Below are 21,750 nucleotides of genomic sequence, written 5' to 3'. Positions count from 1 at the left end.
TTTCAATGAAACATCAAATCAGCAGGGATGTTATATAATTCTTCCAAAAGAAAAAAAGAAAACAAGAAACAATCCAAGAGATTTTTTTAGAGACAAAGTGACAATAATCTGATACACACATTGTTTCTCTACTCCAAAAATAACTAGATTTGTATACCCCAGCCCCATGTGATTTTTTTCTCTCTTCCAAATATATCAAAATATATGTCGACAAGAAGCCTCAATACAGAGCACGTAAAGCAGGAGTTTATGGGTCGGTTTTGGGTGCTTCGTTTTTGATTCGCCGAGCGAACCGCGTTCGTACACCTTCTGGGTAGCGTGGGTTAAGGTCAGAGTTCACAGAGAGATTGACCCCTGTCACCATCGGAAACCCAACATACACAGAAACTGCCTGCTCTGTCCAGGGCTGTTGGTTTAACACAAGATTACAACTCGGCTCACGCTACCCTAAAACAGTGGTTCTCAACCTTTTCGAGAGACAGCCGCCTTTTCAGGTCGCGACCCCCAAAATAATCATATTTTAACTGGGGACCCCCCACCCCGACGAGCACTAAGAGTTGAGGCATTACATTTTGTATAACACGGTTCTACTACAATTTCTACCTCTAATATTTGACAATTTGACCAATATTCATTTTAGAGGTATTAAGAAGTCCTCAAAGTGTCACTTCAGAAATGTGCAGATACCCTCTATAAACTTAAAACTGTATGCTGGTTTGTTTACTGTTGAGTGGGAAAACAATGTTGCACATTAAGTTAAACATCTGGGGACCCCCCAAAATAATTTGGGGAGCCCACTGGGGGTCCCGACCCACAGGTTGAGAACCACTGCCCTAAAAGATAATATCGTTGTTGTCGGGGCAGAAAACTCCTATCTCCATATTTTTTTGTGTTTTTGAGTGGTGCTCCTGGAAGGAGCTAAGCTCCAACATCTGGCTCTGTCAGGTTCCCAAAAAAACGTCCGGTCCCAGAAAAAGTAAACTGAAAGAGTGGCCTACATCTGGACTAGATATGGCCTACATCTTGGAACAAACGGCTCAAAGTTTGTTGTATGGCCAATGAACAAAGTTTGAGACGACATCGTGGCCGTCGGTTGGAAACCTCGAATGTCCAGAACCATTACTTTTCAGGAGATGATAAAAGGAACCCATCTAGAAACGGTGTGTTGTGAGATACTACTCCATATTCGCTACTTTTGCAACAAAGTAGGCAATTAATTTAGGAAAAACACAAAAAAACAAGAGTTGAAATATAGATATAAAAAGGTTTCTGCCCAACTGCAATGACATAAAAAGATGGATTCTATACCAATCCCATAACCGGTCAGCCCTTGACAGAAAGACTCATGGCCTATACTGTACATCCTAGTCCCATCTATGACCTCATCCATAAGCTACAGTGATGGGTGATGTCACAGATAAGGGGCTAGGCCACAGTACTTCCCAACAGCTGTCTAGCAACCCCCCACATGTCTCCCTTCTCCCCCTATGTTCTTTCCAACTAAGGGATTTCCATTTCATGTAATATTGTGTCCCCTACATTTCTCAACAGCCGTTAAGGGGGTGAGGCAACAAGGGGAGTCGTTGATGCAGAGGGGTGGTATTGTTATTGTTAAACAGCGGTTGGGTTTCCATGAGGCAGTTCTGCGGATCTAGGTTTTCTGCCCTCTAGGGGCCAAACACTGTAAATGCACGTCTGGGAGAAAGGCAACGGTGACCACTGACCAGCTGATCTGGTTGTCTGATAGAATAAGCCAACAAGAACATCAAAGAGTTTTCCTCACCAGTGAAATAAAAACAACTTATCAATTGAATAATTCCCATAATTGCTGATTTATGTGAAGGTTGGCCCTTGGGCTCCAACTAGTAGAACAGTCCCAACAGATACTGATCTAAGGTCAGTTCGGGGCCATGACCGTCAATGACAATGAACTCTGACACTCTTAGATCAGCTGGTTGATATAAGGCAGTGGTTCTCAAACATGTTTTATTTAAAAAGGACACAAGATTAATTCAGTTTTGTATGCCCCATAATACCCCCATAACTCTGAGAGTGTAGCGGGGTAACACCAAATTGGTTCCATTTGAACGACTTATAAGGGTCCATTTGGTTCTTAACCATCATAGATTTAGCTACACCCTAGAGCCCCCTCAAGGACCACTTGGGGGTCCACGGACCGCACTTTGAGAACCACTGACCTTAAGGTCAGTTTTGGGAGCATGGCTGACAACGACAAAGGAAAGCTTCTTGTTTCTGGAGCCTGGAGGGCACACTGTCCTGTCCCTGTCTCAGGTTTGTGACTCTCTAAGGCCCTGATTGGACAAATCAATGAGGGCTCAGGTGACCCGGTTGCCGTGGCGTTGTCTCCCAGACGTCAAAGCTTTAAGGTCAGTCAGTCAGGACGGGCAGGAGAGACACAAGAAGCCACACCTCTTCTCGCAAGGCTGGGATCAGATTGGTCAACTTAAACCCACTTAAAACCCCATAGTCTCAGAGAATTGGACTTGAGTTACAATTGTACTTTGACCAATTTTTCCATCTACGCCAAATACATTTTTTTTGTGTTCCCCCCAGAATATGGACACTGAGGTCCGTTCTAGTGATTAAAACCTCTAATTTAAACCCATTAGAAGGTGCTATATTGTGTTTGTTCAGTAATAGGGGGTTTCCCCATCGCTTCCAGCTTTTTAGTAAGCAGAAAATACATTTCCAGGTGGGTTACCAATTGTATCCAACCAAGAGAGAGTACCCATTCATCAGTTTCAATGTTATAGTGTTCCAGTTCCAATTGTGTCTAATGTTCTTTGTTTAAAGAGCTGGAGAGACACCTTTAACCAAAAAAAAAAAAAAAATATATATATATATATATCACTTACACCACCTTAAAGGGAATATTAGATGGGATGTGATTCTTCTGCCCTCCTGCCTGCCAGGGTGTGCTTTGGTTTGGTCTCCACCCCTGATACCAAAGTCATATCTCTTATTTAATACAAACTAATAACATTTACATCTTAATTCAACTGCTACTCGAGTCCGAGTTCATCTCCAAACTCATAAGTTACAAACAGATTTTTTTTTAAATCCGCAACCACAAGCATCTCAGAAACATGATTCTTTTTATATCAATTAAAACACAATATTTCCAAATAAGTTAAATTGAAATCTTAATATATCGTATGGTTTTAAATACGTTTTTTTTTCTTCTTTTATCTTTAAATATAGTCATTACAGATCTTGCAAAAAAATACTACTTCACTGTGCATTGGTTGTCTGCTTGTTTATAAGGCTTAATTCATATTCCATCTCGGGAGGATGTCGCTAGCCGAAAAGAAACAGATGACCCACACGTTAGCGAACGCCTTAATGTCACAATGCAACATGCCGTTAACTCACAGATCTGTTCCTTTAGGCGAGCGACACGTCAAACTATGGAGTATAAATTAGGCTTAAAGAGTGCCCGGAGCTTCCTGGGTTAAGGTTTAGGCTTGGATATGTACACTTCATCAGAAAAAAAACACATCTCCAATGCCATGTCCATGACCTTCCTATCCTAGGCCAGGCTGTGGGGTCAGATCTCAGCAACCCCCTCACCGCCATCCACAATCAATTCTTTCCTCTTATTTGGTCAAATCTTGATTTAAATCCCAAATTAGTTTAAAAAGAAAATAGGAAGTAATAGGTTATTTTTTTTCGTCTTCTTTTTAAATCATGATTCAGTTAAGTTCATTTTTCCAAAAATAGTGACTCTAAAAATATATTGCATATGCCATCTTAGGAAATTGACATTAATAAAATATTTTTTTTAATAAGGAGAAATCTATAAGTAGGAGAATATATGTATATATATTACTTTTCCGAAGAATCTGGGCGTGAATAATAGTAATAAATATCCCCAATCATCAATTTTGACTTTAACCACAAGGATTCTGGGAAAAAAATAATTGTTTAGCTGCAATTTGGGTCGTGATTTGAGTTAACGATGGCTTCTACAATATTCAAAAACGTACAGATTATCCAGTGTCTGAGGGAACGGGACATTTTGCCATGTGAGACAGCGATCGGGTACTCTTTACATCTTCACACACTCCCATCACTGGCCACTTTCTGATGCAACACGACAGCAAAAACACTTGCAGGTTTCAAAGGCAATGCTGAATGAATGTAGTGGGAAAAAACTGTCATGTCTTAACCACTGTAACCCTGGTATCCCTCGTGTGGGAAATGTAAAAAAAAAAAGATTATAACTTTCTAAAATAACCTTTCAAATTGTTCTAAAATAGAAAGAATAGCCGATCTACAAGCTCACAACACATTGCGATACAACGACTTTTGAGCAGGTAGACCGGCAATTTTCACTACTTGTTGTATATCGGGCTTAAGTGGTTAATGATGTATCAAAATGCCCCACCCCAATCCCCCAAAACACAGAGCTACGTTTTTCCGCACAGCGAGTCAGGCATACGTTCCGAATTTCCGATACTTTGTCTTTTTCGCTTTCACACTTGGATCACATCAACCGTGTGTATATACCATATATATATATATATATATATATATATATATATATATATATATATATATACACTGTATGCATAGACATATATACAGCATATATACATATACTTAGAACAGGTGACCCAACTCAAAGGGAATGATTCTGCTTAGAGATACATGTAAATATATGGAGTAGATATAACAGGTTGTGCATAATAACGACTAAGCTAAGTGGTGAAATACCAGAAACATAATGCAGTGACAATGATGTCATGAGACAGGCTTTTTCCATTCTCTACCAAGCACGCGCGCACACACACACACACACACACACACACATGAATAATACACAGTATTGTTCCCCGGTATCATATTAGTAGCTGGGAGGGAAAAAAGAAAAAAGAATGAAAAAAAAAAAAAAAAACATGGAACACAATCATTGACATTGTAATTAAGGAATGGATTAGTGCAATCTAACAAGGTAAGAAGGAAAGGAGCGAGGGGGGGGGGGGGGGGTGGGGGGGGGGGGGGGGAGGGAAGGATGGAGAGGAGGGTAGGGGCGACCTTTTGTTTGCCAACGGGTCTGAGCTGAACCAGAGGTAGGGAGCGCTCCCCTGTGTTCACTTGGACCGTGCAGAGGTGCCGAAAGTCGGGGGGACGAAGATTTACGATTCTGTCCCTATCGGTACATAACTCGGACGGCGCTGAGTCGGCTCAAGCTGACTTTGCAACACTCGACATGGCGACTCGCTCACTTTAGCTCGCTCGGCGGTGTCTCAGGTGGCTCAAGTCCGCTTGAGACGGCGCGCCTCCGTCGTCTCCACCGAAAACAAGCGTTCTCTTACATCTCAAACCCACCCACCGTTGTGCTCAGACCAGTTGGGAAACCCCAACATACACGCGGGGAAGGGAGGGCCGAGTGAGGAAATAGGAGCTCTACTTTGTGTGACAACCTTTGGTTTATCTTGGGGAGGAGGAGGACAGGAGTACTGGAGGAGTACAGGACAGAGATTCCTGCACGGCACAACGTTACGGGATGCAAAAGCGAGAGAAGGCTAGCAGCTAGAGCTAACAGATCAGCAACACCAGAGTGCACCTCCAATGAGCCGCGTCGTAAGCCCCTTTCCCACATGGAATCCACAACACTGCCGAATAAAACTACAGTATATATCCTGCAGAGGCAGTTATTTATTCACACATTGTCCGTCATGGAAATGTTTTGTATGGTATTTTAGTTCAGACCAAACATTTCTGCAGAGATAAAACCGTTAAAGCTTCCGATTTCCACTTCACACGTCAAACGCGCTGTCATGTGTCGGAAAATAGATGATCTACAAGCTCACGTGTCGCGGATGCGACTTGTTGGGAGCTTGTAGATCGGCTACTTTTGGCACGTGACCAAACGCCGACGTGGATTCAGTGCAAATGGGAAAGGGCTTATCGAGAGTGCTAATGGATAAAATAATTCATAAGTATTTTGTTGCGTGCCTTCAGGGATCACAGATCATATAGCTTCATATGTTATGAATGACAACGAGGATATGTGTTGGTGAAGGTTTGTCTCTCTCTCTCCTCTTTCGGAACCTGTTTCTGACCTCTTCATCGTTCTGTGGCTGGGACTAGCTGCCTAATGCTCTACCTGCAAGTCCTAAGGCAAGTCACAGGGAACAGTGGAGGTGGACAGGGTAGACCACATTCTACAACACAGGGGCGGAGGAACATCTCATCTCCTCAGTGAGGGAGGTGGAGGATGGAGGAGGGTGGGGATGGAGACGTTGTCTCTCTGCAGTAGACTGCTGGGAGAAGCTCTTTAGCTTTTCCCTCAGCCCAGCAGGACAAAACCTACCGTGGCCGAGCGTGTTTAGCTTGGCTAAGGAACCTTGGGTTCATTAAAAACACATCAGGACTTTTATGGGGTTACAACCTAAAAAAGGAAAGCACTTTTGCTTGAGAGTGGGGCTTGGCAAAGAGAGATCTACACCTCCCAGCAAGCTACAGCAGGTACAGTGTTTGGGGCATACACAGGGCACCGTCTTTAAGATGAAAACGCATCAGTGCCCGGCACTGTTGTGGCATGCAGAAAGATAGGAAGGAGAACCTTCCACTTCCCTTAAACCTTGCGTGTGTGGTCTGACTGCCTGGAGGCCTGCTCAACAAACATCACACATGTATCCCGCACAGCATGCATACTCATACTCACACGCACACACACACATAAGCGCCCCCTTCCCTCCTACCAAAACATCATCTGAGATGCCATCAGAGGAGGAGGAATAACGCAACACTCTCTATTAGCTGCTTGGTTCCACAACACCCACACGCACGTTCAGGCCCTGTACTGCTCCGTTCCGCTCCCCCAGAAGCACTCGGTGGCCACCAAGACCAAGAGTTATCAAAAACTGAACCAACACGATTGTTTCACTAAGACACTTGAGGGAAACAGAGAGGCCCCCCTCTACGGTAACGCCAGTCCAGCCCCGCCCACACACAGGCATCCGGTTACGCGGCCTTGTAAGCTCTGACCGCCGCGTAAGCCGACCAACTGTGATGATTAGTGAACCCCCCCCTCCCCCGCCTTGCCCTTCCGGTCTGAGACGGGGTCTTGGCTCGCTCTTCATTCGGGCTAAAGAGATCTGTGCTTCAGAATGCATCGGGAAACCCCTTTCCCCTTCATGGTTACCGTTGTCTAAAAACCTCCGCCAGCCCCAATACCCCTTCTAAACCCCCCCCACCACCACCTCCCCCTGGTAACTGTTATGCCCCCACAGCAGTAAAGACATGGGTTCTCAGTCCTTCTGGCTGTGTCGGTCGGTTCGTTGGTGTGTTTGGCGTGAAAGCCTCCCTACTGCAGGTTCTTGAGGATGCGTCCGTAGCGGAAGTCATAGACGTGTCTGCAGAGGTACACCAGCTCGGGGTCGATGTCGGCGGGCACACAGCGGTGGGAGGGGGGGGTGAAGTCGGCGCGCCCGGGCACCACGCGGGGGCGGCCCGCGGGGGCGCCCTCCGCACGCCGTTTCACCAAGGCACAAAATCTATGCCGGGAGACAGACAGAGAGAGAGAGAGACAGGGCACAGACACACACACAAATGTCAGAAAGAATCAATGATACTTTCAGTGTCTAAAGTGGGCCCTGAGGTTTGAGAACCAGTGCACTAGCAGCTATGTGTAAAAAGACACTTTCAGCTGCTCTTAAAAAAAGAATATAAATCACATCAAAACCGACACAGGGCACAACGCCAAGCGTTTCAACTATCACCAACCCTACCCCCATGCGGCGCAGTGGTACTGTAGGTAGGTACCCCTGTGTTTAGGCGGCTCTCATCAGTGTCAGTGACATGTGAACTGATACCCAGACAGGACGTGCTTCCACATGTCTGCACAGTCACAAGTGTTAATTCAAAGGAGCCACCACGAAGCTTTTGAAAATAAAACCCGTAAACAACAAGGTGTGTGTATGTGTGTGCAAGTGTGTGTGCAAGTGTGTGTGTGTGTGTGTGTGTGTGTGTGTGTGTGTGTGTGTGTGTGTGTGTGTTTGTGTGTGTGAGTGAGAGAGAGAGAGAGATTCTCTCTGTGGGTGAACATGAACATTTTAACATGCGTGAAATCGTGAATGTGTGATTTTGAATGAGCATTTGGGTTAAGTTATAACTAAGTGTGTTGGTTAGCGTGTGGAAATTGTATGTTGTGACTGTAATAGTCACAAACATAAGAGTGTATGTATGTAAGTATGTATCTATCTATCACGTATTCAAGTGGTTCTCAACCTTTTCAGGCCGCGACCCCCCAAAATAATCATATTTTAACTGGGTGCCCCCAACTCTGACAAGCACTTAGAATTGTAGGAATTGAGGCGTTACATTTTAGTTGACACGGTTCCACAGATAAATATTGTGAAAAACCCGAAAATAGCCGATCTACAAGCTCATGTTGCGATGAGTTGTGAGCGTCACAATTCTCTCTTACATTATTTGACAATTTGGCCAATGTTTGACCAGTTTGTTTATTACTTTTGATTCAGTAAAGGCCCTCCCGGAAAGGTCATCCGGATCAGGAATCGAACCGCCACCACCGCCAGGCATCCATGCCTATGTGGCAATGCCTAAGGGTATGCGCCTGGACCAGTTGGCCAGCGGGCGCCACAGGGTCTTTTTTCATATACTATATACATTACAATGAACTGTAGATATATTAAGGTATTAAATATGTCATAAAGGTCCTTAAATTGCCACTTCACTGTCATCTGGGGAACCGCCCAAAATCATGGGCGGACCCCCTGTGGGTCCCGCCCACAGGTTGAGAACCACTGGCGTATACAACTGTGTGTATTAGTGTGTGTGTATTAGTGTGTGTGTGTGTGTGTGTGTGTGTGTGTGTGGTCTCCTTACCTACAGTACTGGGCCAGTGGGAGCACGTAGCATCTGTCCTCTATACAGGCCACGCTGTTCTCGTCCTGATGCCGAGAGGCGAAAATCTCATTCTGAAAGCGACAGTGGGAGCGTTCAATGTCACACCCACACCAACAGGACCCGTCAACATGAAGCCGCTACTGTGCACATCATTCCACAATCCACATGAGTGAATTTTAAATGTTCCTCTTCAACAGAGCAGCGTCCATTTTGACGCTTTAAAAAAAAAAGGGAAAATGAATGCCTTACTTCGCCACACAACAGTGTTCGTGCAATACTGTAGCTTAAAAATAACCATTTTACAAGCAACGCAAACAATGCGTCGCATCACAACACCTTGTAAGCTTGTAAATCTGCTGCTTTCAATATACATTTCAAAAGCTAAAGGGATATTTCACTTTAAAACATGTTTGGGGTCATTTTAACGTCTCCTCTGGCTTTTGTGCACCCCAGAAAGTTATTAAGTTGCTTTTTATATAGGAAGGAGCATGCATGTCTGATAGAAAATGTATTAGATATTTGATATTCATTTAATGAATATATATCTGATCAAAATGAACATCAAATCTAAATACTGAAACATGCAACTTAACAGAAGCCAGAGTATTTGAAAGTGAAATATCCCTTTAAAGTTAAAGTGGTTAAGACAGCGACGATTAGCTTCTAAACTCCACAAGCAGAGCGTAAAGAACATATCGTCTCTGTCGGGTGGTAACCTCATTATGTCCAAAACTGTTACTTTTTAGGAGTCAAAAATAGCAGATCGACAAGCTCAAAATGCGTCTCTTCGCACCACGTTTCGAGCTAACAGATCTACTATTGTGAGACTTTTGTGTGACGCTGTAGTATGATCACGTAGGACATTCATTTACAAAAGAAAAGTTAAAACGTGGAGATAAGAGGCTTCTGCAGACATCTGTCACCGCTGGAAACTGCAGCACTGTTCTACCACGCCGACTCTCCCACCGTCTGACAGCTGCCTCGTTGTTGGTGAAAAGGCAGACGCAACGAGGAAATGAGAAATATTTCTGTCAGAGTCTACTGGAGAGCAAACCCAGCTCGATATTTTAGAAAATCAATAACAACTGTGTTGCTCAAAGAACAATAACTGTGTTACCAGTGGTGGAAGAAGTACTCTGATTTTTCACTTACGTGCAAGTAGCAATACCACCAATGTAGAACCACCCTCTGCTACAAGTAAAAGGCGGGTATTGAAAATTGTCAAAGTCTTGACATCAAACTGTACATAAAAGTACCAAACGTGAATGTACTCATACACACATTCTTTGTGTGTGTATGAAAACACAAATTGATTAGGGAAGTCAAGCCGTTTAGTCAACAAAGACTCCAGGCTCGTTAATTTTTTAATAAGTTTAGAGTAAATGCAAACAAATGTGGAATCTAAAAATAAAGCCATTAAAGGAGAAATGGTCTAGATGAATACGTCCGACAGGTGTGTGTGTGTGCGCTCACCTCACAGTGTGCGCTGGGATCTCGCCCCCCCTGGGTGTGCTCAGGCCGGTAGTACCAGAAGAGGCTCATCATCATCTCTCCTGAAGGTGACACACACACACACACACACACACACACACACACACACACACACACACACACACACACACACACACACACACACACACACACACACACACACACACACACACACACACACACACACACACACACACACACACACAGAGAGAGAGCAGATATGAAGATATGAGCATTAGGCAGTGGTGGGAAGATTACTCACATTTTTTACTTAAGAGCTTCAATACTGCAATATAGAAATACTCTGTTAAAAGTAAAAGTCTGGAATTCAAGTACCAAAAGTAAAAGTACCCATTATGCAGAAAATGTTTTCAAATGTGAAATGGGATCTAAAGCTGTGAGCTTGCAGATCGGCTATTTTCAAATAGCCAAAGAATAGGGCAAGTGAAATGGTTACTGTATGTTTTGTAACAATAATCCAAATATGCAAAGTAACTCTAAAGTACCATATTTTCCTCTGGGGTGTAGTGGAGTAAAAGTGAAAGTATTGAACATTGGAAACAGTCCAGTAAAGTAAAAATACCTCAGATCTGTAATCAAGTACAGTACTTGGGTAAATGTACTTACTGTAGTTACTTTACACCACTGCACACACAGTAGCAGATATGAAGATATGAGCGTGTTTATTTAGGGTTTACGCAATGCCCCTCTGTAGCTATATATATCCACTGACCCATTCAACCATCCATCCGCTTACTACAGATTCATCCATCCTGTCTTCCATTCATCCACACACACCTGTCTTGGGGTCTTCCCAGAGCGCTGATATCTTGGCGACATACGGTAGGGACTTCTTCCTGGGACCTGATCGCAGCAGCACGGTGTCTCTGACACGTATCACTTCGCCGTCGCGCTCCACTCCTTCATAACACTGACGGAGAGATGTCTCCTCCTCTCCCTGAGAGCGAGAGAGAGACACATGCACACACACACGCACGCACACGCACACACAGAGAACGAGAGGTGCAGGAACAGACATACAAACAGTGTTCTCATTATGAAGACAAAAAGGATTGTGTCAAATGGAGGTATGGGTAAAACTCAATTATCTCTCCCCCAAGAACTCTGTGTATTTCTGCAGCTTCCCACAAGCTGCTGAGCAGATGCAAAGCAGCGTGCCAGCGGGGTCTGATCAGGTGACAGCGGTAATGACAGACATTGAGTCAGGGGGAGAGAGCTAATCCTTGGTCCATCGTTGTGCGTAGGCGTGTACACATACTGCACTTGTATATTCAGTGCTTATTACGCAGACCTAGCAGCTCTCCATGAAAATGCTGACAAGAAGTCCTTTAATTTCAAGTAGACATTTTTTTTTACTGCCAATTATTATTATTATGCCAATTAAACCTCCCCACACTTTTCTGTGCTGTTGTACCCTACTGACTCACCTGCCAGTGACACACCCCCACCAACCAGGAGGACGTAGCTCCTCCGTCCTACTCCTCCCGCTCAACATTCTCCAACAATGCCTCAGCCTCCCCACCTGTCTTCCCTTCCCCCGAACCAGTTGTAATCGTATAGACCAGTGGTTCTCAAACGTTTTCGTGCCGAGGAACCCCAAATTGACATTTGTTTTGTCAGTGCCAGGGACCCCAGAAGAGAAGATCTAAATCTAATCTTTCAAGATCTTTCGAAAATGTACAGATGTACAAGCTCGCAGCGTGGCACGAAGTGACGTATTGTGAGCTTGTAGAATGTACATCTGCTATTTTTAAATAGCCATGGTAACACATTTTGCTGGGGACCCCCTGAAACCCCTGCAAGTTTCCTGGACCCCACTTTGAGAACAAAAGAAGTGTGTTTAGATTTTGGACGCGTCTCTTAGATGATTACTTTTTTCAACTTTAAAGGAGCAGTTCACCCCCCAAAAAATCAAACCCATCAGTTCGAAGTGGAGTGGTGCATTTGAGCAGCTATACCCTGTGTGTGTGTGTGTGTGTGTGTGTGTGCGTGCGTGCGTGCGTGCGTGCGTGCGTGCGTGCGTGGCGTGCGTGCGTGCGTGCGTGTGTGCGTCTAGGCTGCTCAACAGTACCACTTGGTCACCCAGCGGTATTGCAGCTGTTCGTGCTGCATAGGGACAGACATGAGACACACTAAGTCAAAAGACTTATTTTCAATTAATTACACACCCCATTGAATTCATGGACATTTGTTTTTTAGCATTCCTAAGCCAATAATTTGATAACCGGCAGAGTATCCTACATGTTTTGGGTGAATTACTCCTCTAACACCACAAACTGCAACAGAGACTTCTCCTCATTATTTTAAATGCTTAGCAACCTATGCTTATAGCATAGTAGGCTATGCTTATATTGTGGACTGTATGCTATGCTTATAGCATAGGCTATGCTTATATTGTCTAGTGTATGCTATACTTATTACATAGGCTTATGCTAAGCCCACGCTTGCCAAAGCATATGTAAAACCACTGAATATACACTGTAGGGTTCTTGTATGATTCATAACTAGTCACACTGTTATGTCACCATACGTCAGTGCTTCTGATCTTAATTAACACTTGCATAAATAAGCATTTGTCTTCAGGACTCAGGGCAACTGTATTTCTCATATTTCTATGAGTTGACATTAACCGTTATTATTAATGGTAGGGTAAGCGATATTTGTTAATTGTTTGTTAAAATAAGTGTTAAATAACTCTATATTCTGATGGCAAATGGCATTTTTTTTAAATAGCAAAAACATCAGATCCACACGCTCGCCATCCGTCGTTGTTGTGAGACGAATCTCTAGGGCTTGAATGGTAAGGGAAGGCACTGTGGTTTGCTCCCACAGTTGCTCATAAGACACACTTTACTTTTGTATTTTCCTCAACACACATACACACATACACAGTGCACACATACACATGGGCACATGGGCATGCGCATTCACACTAGGGATGGGACGATATAAAAATGTCATATCATGATTATTGTGCAAAAAATTATCACGATTTACGATATTATCGCGATAATCAAAATCCATTATCCTGGGGTGGAACATTTGCCAAAAATAGCAGATCTACAAGCTCACAACGCGTCGCAATGCAACGTGTTGTGAGCTTGTAGATCGGCTTTTTTTTGGGCAAAGACATTTGATAAAGAGTGAAAAAAGACTGTATCAAGTACGTATATTATAAGTACCTTTTACCAATTATAGAGGGTTTAAGTGGTACCGAATATGCAGCTTGGCAAATAAAAGGTGAATTGATCACAGTGCATGACAGAGGACGATATCACGATAAATTAAATCTCCACGATACGATTATCGCGAGTGTTTTTTATCACGATAAACGGTAATAACATGTATCGTCCATGTCTAATTCACACAAGAGCATTCACACATTCAAACATGCATGCACAACCACGTGAACACGTGAGAACACGAGAAACCTACGGCGATGAAGACGTCCTTCTCCGTAGGCACTCCGACGGGCCTCCAGCCGTTGGTGGCCCGTCGGCGGCTGATTCTCTTCTGTTTGACTCCGCCCAGGCCGGGCTGCGTGGCCGCGGGCGGCGTGGGCGACGGCTGCCTCTGGGACAGCCGGGTGCGGACTGGCGCCGACGCGGAGCCGTCGGAGGGCGAGGCGCCCTGCGGACACTCCCTGGCCAGCTTGGGCCTGGCCGGGGGAGGGGGCTGCTCCCGAAGCCCCCCGGTCAGCGGGGCGAGGGGGTGGGGCTTGGCCTGGGTGGAGGAGGGGGACACGCTGGGGAGAGGGCAGCTGGACACCACGGGCAGAGCGGGGCTCACCAGCAGGGAGGGACTGTGCTCGCCCTGCGAGGACGAGTAGCTCTCTGGAGGAAGGGGGAGAGAGGAGAGAAAGAGAGATGAACCACACACTGGTGCAACAGAGGGACTGTTTCACTGCCGGATCCGCTGAAATATGGCCTGAAGCCCGATTTACACTTCGCCGTACGACGGTGTAGTGTGCCAAAAAATAGATGATCTAAGTCGTGAGCTTGTAGATCGGCTATTTCCGCTGCGGGACACTGCAGGACACTGTGTTGTACAAGCCTAAATTAAGCACCAAACATTAAGCTTAAAAATAAGCAAATCGCACAATTCCCCAGAGGCTCTACTTAAATAAAGATTTACTTAACATGCTTGTTTTACAATTCAGTGATATATAACAAGGCTGATACAGAAACATAGTACAGTATATACGCCTGAGGTTCTTTATCAAGCCATATCTAAATCTTATCCTTCAAGCTACAGCTGTAGTTTAAGTCTATGGCTGAGTGTGTGGGAGCCAAATTGCTGGCCAGAGGCAGACAGTGAGACAACGCCAAGACAAAATAAGTTCTTTAAGTAATCACTCAGTATCCAGCCTCATGTTTGAGATAAGCCATTCTGTCATAATTACAGATAAGCCAAATGGAAAATTGTAACGCTTCATCATTTCAGCTTGAAATGAGCGCGTGAGAGAGACAGGCCGTACGAACGGTCCCGGTGTCGATGGAGGCAGAATGAGCCACCGGTCCTATTCTGGACCAAATGTAAATATTTGTTCTGCCGTGACTCTCAATGAAACATTTATTACACGTCTCAGACAAGCTCAAAAGATAACTGTGAATTGTAACTCTAACAATACATTTGCCATTGCTCCACACTTGATATTAAAAAAACGGAATGAATCATCGCTGCATCTTACTTCGCCTGAGCGGCTCTTGATTTTTATCTCCAACGTGTTGGGGCTGATTTCACAATGATGGCCATTGATTGAACCAATAACAAGAAGGCATCGCTCTTCACATCATTACCGATACTTAAATCACACAAGTCATTCTACCAATCTACAGCAAGCGCCTTGATTTGAAATCGATGACACCGTTTACAGGCAATTTTGTTGTGTCAAGCATTTCACAAAGCTAATAGGCTCCATACACAGCAGCCATATTGGTTAAGGGCTTCCTTCCTTACGTCACGGGTTTGACCAATGATGCTAATTAAGGTTGTGTTCCATTCTGGTCCAAGAGTCATGGTGCTGATGAAAGCTGGCTGAGACCAGAGAATGAAAGCCATTCTGTGGTCTCAGCCATGTCAATGCATTGAGAGCTATACCAGTGGTTCTCAAATCTCAACCTGTGGGTCGGATTATTTTGGGGGGTCCCCAGATGATTGACCTAATGTGCAACATTGTTTTCTCACTCAACAGTGAGAATAGAGGGCATCTGCACATTTCTAAAATGACAATTTAAGGACTTATTAATACCTCTACAATGACAAATTAAACATTGGCCAAATTGTCAAATATTAGAGGCAGAGATTGTGAAAATAGCCGATCTACATGCTCACAACGCCAAGGCTTATTTTGGGGGTCCGGCCTGAAAAGGATGAGAACCACTGAGCTATACAAGATCTCCTCTCTGTTGGCTGGGAAAACCTCTCCAAAACTGTTACTTTCATGATTCAAAAAATTAAAAAATAGCATAAGTTGCAGATCTACAAGCTCAAAACAGATCTGTAACTTTTTATGCTTTTGTGTGACACCATAGTAAGTAAAGTAGGGCATTAATCTACAAAAAAACACAAAAAGTAAAAATATGGAGACAGCAACAACCTGCTATTTTAGGTGGGCAGCACCGGCATGCAACTATGGGCTGCAATTATTGATTATCTTCTTAGTTATTACTCTATCCATCACTTCATACCATTAAACAAATAATCGAGATGTAAATTTGAATTTCGAATAGATGAATAGATTTGAATCGACTAAATTGATTACCGGTAGTCTGATTAACCGGCTAAGCCAGTGTCACAGAGAAATAGCAGATCTACAAGCACACAATGCGTTGCTTTGTGACACGTTTTGAGCTTGTGCATTTGCTACCTTTGCTATTTATTTTTAGTTATAAGAGGGCAATTATAATGATTTAAGGCATACAAGGCTTATTAGCCAGGGATGCTTTTAACGTCGGGTTAAGTCAAGTAAATGTTTTATAATCAATTACATTTATTAGTTTGATTAACTGTTGCCCTCCTGCGACTAAGCATAAACCAGGCCTTAGCAATCAATCCCCCAGCTCCTGCCGCTCACCTGTTTTAATGCTGTGTGTGCAACCCGTGCATCCTGTGCTAAAAGTGCACCCCCTGCTGGTGACGGGAGGCATTGCTCGGTAGGCGCAGCCGCTGATCCTGCAGGCCTCGCCGTAGCAGGGCGAGCCTACCGAGCCGCAGAAGGCCGGGTGGGCCAGTCCTGAGGGGTGGGACACCCGCGGTCCCAGCAGCTTGGAGCCGGCCATTCGATTAGGGCACAAGGTGGAGGGGCCAAAGTTCAGGGGCCGCGGGGCCAGGGTGGCCGGCGTGGTTCCAGTGTGCGCAGGGTGGGCGATGTGCACGTAGTAGCCGTGGGAGAAGCAGTGTTCGGCGGTGCACAGGCAGGGGTGGGGGCTGAGCGCCAGGGCTGTGTGGGGGTGGGAGTGGGTCAGCGACGGTGAGGTCACCAGGCACTCGCGTTTCACGGGGGTCATGGCTGCGTTGAGGGACTGGTCGTCAGGGTCCCGGTAGGCCTCCTGGCCCAGGAAGAAGGCCAGCCGGTGGCAGTACTCCACCGAGCCCTCCGGCGGGCAACAGTAGTACGGGCTCAGCTCAGCCTCCACCTGTTCCTCTTTCACCGATTTCAGTGGGTACGCCAGCATGCTGCTGCGCTGCTGGTACCCCGGCTTGGTCAGCCGGTGGGTGCAGCTGCCCGTCTCCCACTCCACCTTGGGCTCAAAGCCTGCCTTCGTCTTGCACGCCGCCGAGCCTCCCTGCTGGGAAGAAGAACCCTCCCCCTTCGGTTTCTGCGAACACTCCTTGGGTTTGAGTTTGACCCTGGGCTGTTGCTTTGGGGTGGCGGAGGCGGCCGCAGCCGCGGCCGGAGCTTTGCAGTCCGTGGTGACGGTGGCCGTGGGCGGGGCTTTGACTCTCTGCTTGCTGCTGGCCGACGAGCTGGTCAGCCTCAGCAGGGCGGCGGCGTTCAGGCCCGCCAGACGTCTGGGCGCAGGGGCGTCCAGACACTCTTGACTCATGGCCACGCCCTCGCCTCCTCCCTGACAGGCTTTGGCCTTCTTGGCCTGCTTGGAGCTTTGGCACCGTAACAGCTTGTGCGGCGGGGAGGCTTTACCCAGGCCACATCGAGAGGCCCTGGGAGCTCCGGGAGGAGGACACCTGCTCCTGGCCGGCTCTGCGTCTAGGGACGCCCCCGCAGCGCCGCTGGGCTCCTCCTGCTGTCTCTTGGCCTGTTTAGCCGCCGGCGGGTGCGGGTCGGTGCCGGTGCCGGTGGCTCTTTCGAGTAGCAGGCTGTTCACCGCCTCGGCGTTGAGCGAAGCCAGCCTGCGCTTGCGGGGCTCGGGAACGACGAGCACGCACTCATCCTGACTCGGACCGTTTGATTTAGGTTTGTTTTTTGGTGTGATCTTAGCCTCTCTCTCTCCGCCTCCGCCTTTCCGCTTACTGGTTCTAGGTTTTTTGAGAGAGAGCTGGCGGCGGCGGCTGTGTTTGCTCCGTCGGTTTTCAGGCCCCTTTGGTTCTTTGTCGGCCTCGTCCAGCCGGGTGAGGAGGACGTGGCAGCTGAGCCCCTCGTCCTCGGAGCCCCCACCGCCCCGTCCCCGCAGAGGATACGACTTCCTGTCGCGCTTCTTGTCGCGCCGCCTCCGCTCCGGCTTCCTCCTCTGGTGGTCCGAGGAGCGTCTCCGCTTCCTGCCGCTCATGCTCTTCTTCTTGGCCCCGCCCTCTTGTCCCTGTCCGACGACGATCTCGTTTATCCTCTTGGTCCTGCCGAATCGCAGCGAGCGCTCAGTCCAGGCCCGGTCCATGTTGTCACCATGTGGCCGGCGGGGGCAGCTGTCCCACCTCTCAGTGCTGCGGCTCTGCCTGAGGGAAGCCTTCTCCCGGGCGCCAGTCATCACATGCTGCTCCACGGGCCCTGGAGGGACCACAAGAACCACAGCCATTTATTATTATAATCACCACAATGACATCAAAACCAAAACACTAGATAATCAGTGGCGGACAAAGTACTCAACGTTACTCAAGTCAAAGTGTAGATACTCAAATAGTACTCAACTAGTAGTAATTGGGAATGGTAAGTTCAAATTACAAAGTATACTTTCTTTTTATTATCAATGCATTGATAAAAAAAAATGAAATAATAAATGTTTTCCAGAAATGTTCAAAACATATCACGAATAGTGAAAATAGCTGATCTACTTGCTTGTACAGTACATGTTATCTCCACTATATCTTTATTAGGGCTCAAGAGGTCAATTCATAATATACCTTTTCCCTTCAAAAGTAGAGTGAAAGTCATACAGTAAATATCCAAAAAATCTATATAATTTGACAGTACTCAAGTAAATTGACTTTGTTACTGTCCACGACTGATCACCATAATGGCATCAAATCGCTGAGATAATACAGGCAAACATTAACCACTGGTCCACAGTTTAGAAAAGAAGACAATTACAGTAGATGGTGAATACTAAATACTGAAGGTGAATGCCTGGGAGTCTGGGACCCAAATCTACAGTACACTGTGAAATCCTCAGTGTTATTTTAACTCCATGAGTGTGTGTACAAAGTGTACAGTACTGCGTTCGGCTCCGTATGTAGGTAGGAAGGTAGCCGTTGTGTTTAAGCCCATAGCCCAATAAGGGACCAGCATTTCTGGCAACGTCATCATTAACAGCCAATGATGGACCAGAAATCCTGGTGATGCCAGTGGTGATTTCACTGGCATCGCCAGTGGTGATGCCAGCAGTGAGCGCACCTCATGGCGTGCTCTGCTGGTGTACAAGTAGGCCATACTTGTGCACAGGCGCAAGTTGGCACCTCAAAAGAGTGCAGTTCTAGTTACTTAAGCCAGCAGAGCGTGCAAGTACTACGTTCGGCTACGTATGTACGAATGTCGGTGTCTGTGTTTGTTTAAGCCCGTAGCCCAATCAGGCACCAGCATTTCTGGCAATGTCATCATTAACAGCCAATGAGGGACCAGCATTCCTGGTGGTGCCAGTGGTGATGTCACTGGCATCGCCAGTTGTGAGCGCACATAGAATAAAATAAAATGTTTTTAAAAATAATCAAACCGCGGTTCGAAGTGAAGTGGTGAATTTTTATTCTATGTGTTCTAGATCTATACATTCTGTGTTCTAGATCTATACTTTCTATGTGTTTTAGTTCTATATTTTTATGAATTCTGAATGAATGAATGATTTTGTCTGGAGTGCCAAATTGGCATGTGAAGCTTGACCAATCCTCAATTGGTCAAGCATGCACGGGACATGTACGGGACATGCACGGGACATGCACGGGACATGTACGGGACAGACAAAGCCACTCCTTTTGGAATCCTCAAAAAAACATGTACGGGACAGACAAAGCCACAGGCCACCATTTGACGAGATTTAGCCTCTCAGACCCAAAACTGTGTTGATGTGTTAGGAGAGATAACAGGCAAATCGATGATTAAAATAACGGTTGGTTTCATTTTACGCTCTCAAGAGTTAAAGATCTATAAGGGTCCATTTGGTAACCAACTCTCCGTCATTTAGCTGGGGACCACCAGGAATCCCTTCAAGGACCACTGGTGGTCCCCGGACCACTGGTTGAAAACCACTGACCTAGTACATTCTGTCATAGGCCTTCTCTCTTCTATCTCTCCAGTCTCCACTACTCCCCCTCTGTTACAGTATAGTCAAATCTTGAAGGTTAATTCGACTGTGTTATGTGTTAAAAATCGACCTTGCACTTTTATACTTAAGATTTACATTCAGGATGTTACTGTGTATAATGCTGTAGTTTACATTACGAAGGGGGACTTTTCAATTTGCCCCATTTCGAGTGAGATTAAGTCCTAATTGTTTGTAAATACCGAATATGGCTTTTGTTCAACACAACTGTATAATCGACATGACGAACAGAACGGCAGTCATCAGAGGTTTTCGCCCATCCTCTCGGGATGAGGGTGATCAGGTTGAGTCCATGCTGACTCATGAAATTTAAGCAGGGCAGAATCAATGGTCAGCAGACCCACAGTAGCCCGGAAGAGGGATAGGAATTAAAAGCCGGTCAATAAGGACACGGTGCACCCAAACTTTTTGAGGGTTTAATCTTTACATAGACCTGTTCACAGTGCAAGTCAACAGACCATAGATAATGCAATCATACATGAAAGGCTCTTGCTCCTGCCAGTTTGAAGGCAGGGACGTGCTGGCCATTGGGAAAAGCGGGACAACTCCTTTGTTCCATTTTGGGGGCTGGGCGGCCAACAAAGTAAATCGTCACTGTCGGGCAGAAACCTCGTATCTCCAAGTTTCAAATGTGTACATTTTTTTCGCAAAGCAAATCCCTGCTTCATCATACAAGGCCGTCACACAAAAGTAGTGAAAGCAGCAGATCTACAAGCACACAACGCCTCGCGGTGCGAGGCGTTGTGTGCTTGTAGATCGGCTGTTTTCACTAGTTTAAATCATTTTTAAAATGATAAATACAAAACAAACGGTTTTGGACATACAAGGTTTCCACCCGACAACGGCGAAATATAACTCATGTAATTGGCCCACTGGCTTGTCACTTTGTCACAAATCTTTGAGTAGCAGCAGCGCTATAGAGAGAGATCTCTCTCTATAGCGCGCAATGAGGGCCTCTCCAACTCTTTTTCCCGGGCTGAATCAGGGGCCCAGCATGTCCCTGTTTGAAGATAACTGTCGTAATAGTGGAAGAACTTCCAAAACACACTCTTGTCACACGCAGAAACCAAAAGGTGTGAATAACCTAGCTCAGTACCTGGCTTGAGAGCAGGGGCGGATCAACTGCCCACAGAGATTACACCAACCAATGAAATTCATGAAAACTCTTATGACTGTGCAAAGTAGCATCACGTTTCCAGACGCGATGGACCAGTAGCAGCTGATTATGCCGCATGCCACTCACGGAAAGCACCCAAATAAACAGTGAGGAACTGTCACACTGACATCATCCACTAGTTATTATTACAATATCTAAGCTCAAAGAAACTCGGGCCCATTCAGATTCTTCCAGGCAGAGTCATTAGAAACATCCTGTATTGTATCCATCGCCACTGCTTCAGGCAAGCTTTCAAATGCTATCAGTCACATCCTGCTAACATAAGAGTTCAGAAGAGACATTAGGCATGAAAATGTACTGTAAAAGGTGACCTTCTTGACCTTGACCTTTGCCCACCAAGTTGTATCATATGTCAGATATTCAGCTACATCTAATACACGACGTGTCATGGTTTTGTGTTGTGATTTGATGATGATAGCGTATTGAGTCATCGTGGATAGAAATAAACATACA

The 21,750-nt window shown here is 45.7% G+C and overlaps 1 protein-coding gene across 1 annotated transcript; it reads right to left on the bottom strand.

The window, feature by feature from the left end:
• Nucleotides 1-7,336: 7,336 nt before the first annotated feature.
• LOC308300258 (bromo adjacent homology domain-containing 1 protein) lies at nucleotides 7,337-18,338 on the bottom strand (the record flags this gene model as incomplete). The annotated part of the gene is made up of 6 exons (XM_080744078.1): nucleotides 7,337-7,526; nucleotides 8,881-8,972; nucleotides 10,375-10,454; nucleotides 11,191-11,350; nucleotides 13,849-14,246; nucleotides 16,490-18,338. 6 exons carry the CDS (start codon nucleotides 18,336-18,338, stop codon nucleotides 7,337-7,339), a joined length of 2,769 nt encoding a protein of 922 aa, XP_080600204.1.
• Nucleotides 18,339-21,750: the final 3,412 nt, after the last annotated feature.

The sequence above is a fragment of the Nannobrachium achirus genome, assembly GCF_963921795.1.
Source record: "Nannobrachium achirus genome assembly, chromosome: 16".
Taxonomy (NCBI): Eukaryota; Metazoa; Chordata; class Actinopteri; order Myctophiformes; family Myctophidae; genus Nannobrachium; species Nannobrachium achirus.
Note: the sequence above shows the minus strand (reverse complement) of the source record. Positions and strands in the feature narration are given on the sequence as shown.